This window comes from Halyomorpha halys, unplaced genomic scaffold (genome assembly GCF_000696795.3).
Source record: "Halyomorpha halys isolate HHAL.00 unplaced genomic scaffold, Hhal_1.1 Scaffold673.1, whole genome shotgun sequence".
NCBI classification, from domain to species: domain Eukaryota; kingdom Metazoa; phylum Arthropoda; class Insecta; order Hemiptera; family Pentatomidae; genus Halyomorpha; species Halyomorpha halys.
Genome location: NW_027114803.1, coordinates 571,674 through 573,566, shown reverse-complemented (window position 1 = coordinate 573,566; position 1,893 = coordinate 571,674). Strand labels below are relative to the sequence as shown.

Genomic DNA, 1,893 nt, shown 5'->3' with positions numbered 1-1,893 from the left:
ATTTCTTATGAAAACATAAAAATAATAACACTTTCCGATTTACGATTACAAGATTAAAATCTATTTTTTTAGGACAAGTGGGTGAGAAATAAAACAAAAGTTTAGGTTAAAAACAAACATGCAGAAGTATTTTTTTTTTTTTAAATTTTTATATTAAAAAGTAAACTGCCCGGAACTGTTAAAACTCACTAATTTTAGTATTCCTGTTCATTATGTGAGACATTCAAATGCCCTTAATGTTAGTTTTGGACGGTAATATTTTTTTTTTACGGTAATAAGAATTTTTTTTTTTTATAATTTATTTATTGTTATTTAAAACTGTATACACATATATACAACAAGTAAATTTGCAGTAGGTGACATAGTGACATGATACAAAGATGTGGAGAATCTACCCACTTATAGAACTCCAATAACATTTCTAGAGGAGAATATCTCGCGGCCATCTCCTTTTCAGACGCCTAGGAGGATTATTAGGTAATGAAGGAGAAGCCAGGTTAGAAACAAGTGGATTTGGGTGGTTGGGAAGTTTATTATGGAAGGAACGGTATCTGGTTCTGGCCAAATCGGCAACATATGGAACATTGAGGTCCTGATGATGGATGACTTGATTTGTGACAAAGTAAGGAGCATTAAGGATTTTACGAAGGATTTGATTCTGGAGGAATTTAATGGTTTAGTGGAGCCCCAAAGCTCAACTCCGTATGTCCAGATAGGAATAATTTAAAATATTTTTCTACTATTAATAGAATTTAAAGGGAAGCAAACGTGGTTGATTTTGATATGTTTTTAAATTCATTATATACTATTAAATCAAAAATAAAAACTATAAGTTGACTTTTAATTTCTTCGCAATTATTTTTTCAGTAATACAAAGTTTTGAGTCATCATGTATATTTTAAACTACTTTCATACATGTTTTAAATTATTTCTATGAATTTTTAAATTACGTTTATGCTTTTATGCCTTAAATTAAGTTTTAGTTAGGCTATATTTTTTTATAAGTTATTCGTTGAGTTCGAAGTGTATTCAGTTTTTATATTAGAAGTTAGTCTTTTTGTTGAAAGAACTGGAAAAAATTGCAAGGGGCTGCTCAACTCTGTTGAGTTACTAATAAACAGCAAAAACTATTAAAATTGTCTATTGGACAATATCAAAGTATATAATTTTTTGTTACAATACAACTATTCTGTTTTTATTTCTTTATTTAATAATTAAAGAATAACTCCTGATGGTCATTTTTCTGACGAGTTAATAAATCGTCTATCCCTGTATAAATGCAGAACTAAAATCTCTATGAGTTTTTTTGTTTTAATTCAAACAATTCTAATATGTTATAAGTTATTCAAATCTATGAATAAAAACACTTACATTGTAGACGTGCCCATAAGGAACCAAATCCATATTTGCCAAAAGCCCAGCGAAGTTGAATTCCTTATCATTGTAAATAGGAACTAGTCTATCTACAATAAATCTCACCGAATAAGGGCACAATGACTCATAATAAATCGTAACGGGGACCTGAAAAATAAATTAATCAATAATATGACAAGCTAATTACTATAAATAATTGTATTATCTTAATGTATATTAACATCTATTTTTTTTTTTTTTTTCAATTACTACACAACTAGGTTATATAACGCTAACATATCACATATTTCTGCATTTAATGAAATACCCAGCATGCAACATGTATGTTTTTGCTTATATGGTATACGAATCTATATTCGAATTATTAGGGATGGGTAAGCAGTGATGTGAATATACAAATAGGTCGTATGGAAACGGCTATATCGTTTATTTAAAAGCAAAAATAATACTTATTTTGCAAACAAAAAGGAATGTTTTTTAGTTACAAACTTTTTCTTTATTATAACTTCAAACCTGAAT

At 28.2% G+C, this 1,893-nt stretch overlaps 1 protein-coding gene across 1 annotated transcript in view; it reads right to left on the bottom strand.

The window, feature by feature from the left end:
- Nucleotides 1-1,893, bottom strand: part of LOC106685250 (GILT-like protein 1) — a 26,642-nt gene that overhangs the window by 13,590 nt on the left and 11,159 nt on the right. The window contains exon 2 of the mRNA XM_014427813.3: nucleotides 1,372-1,521. Coding sequence (XP_014283299.1) covers nucleotides 1,372-1,521 — 150 coding nt within the window. The remainder of the gene's footprint in view (nucleotides 1-1,371; nucleotides 1,522-1,893) is intronic.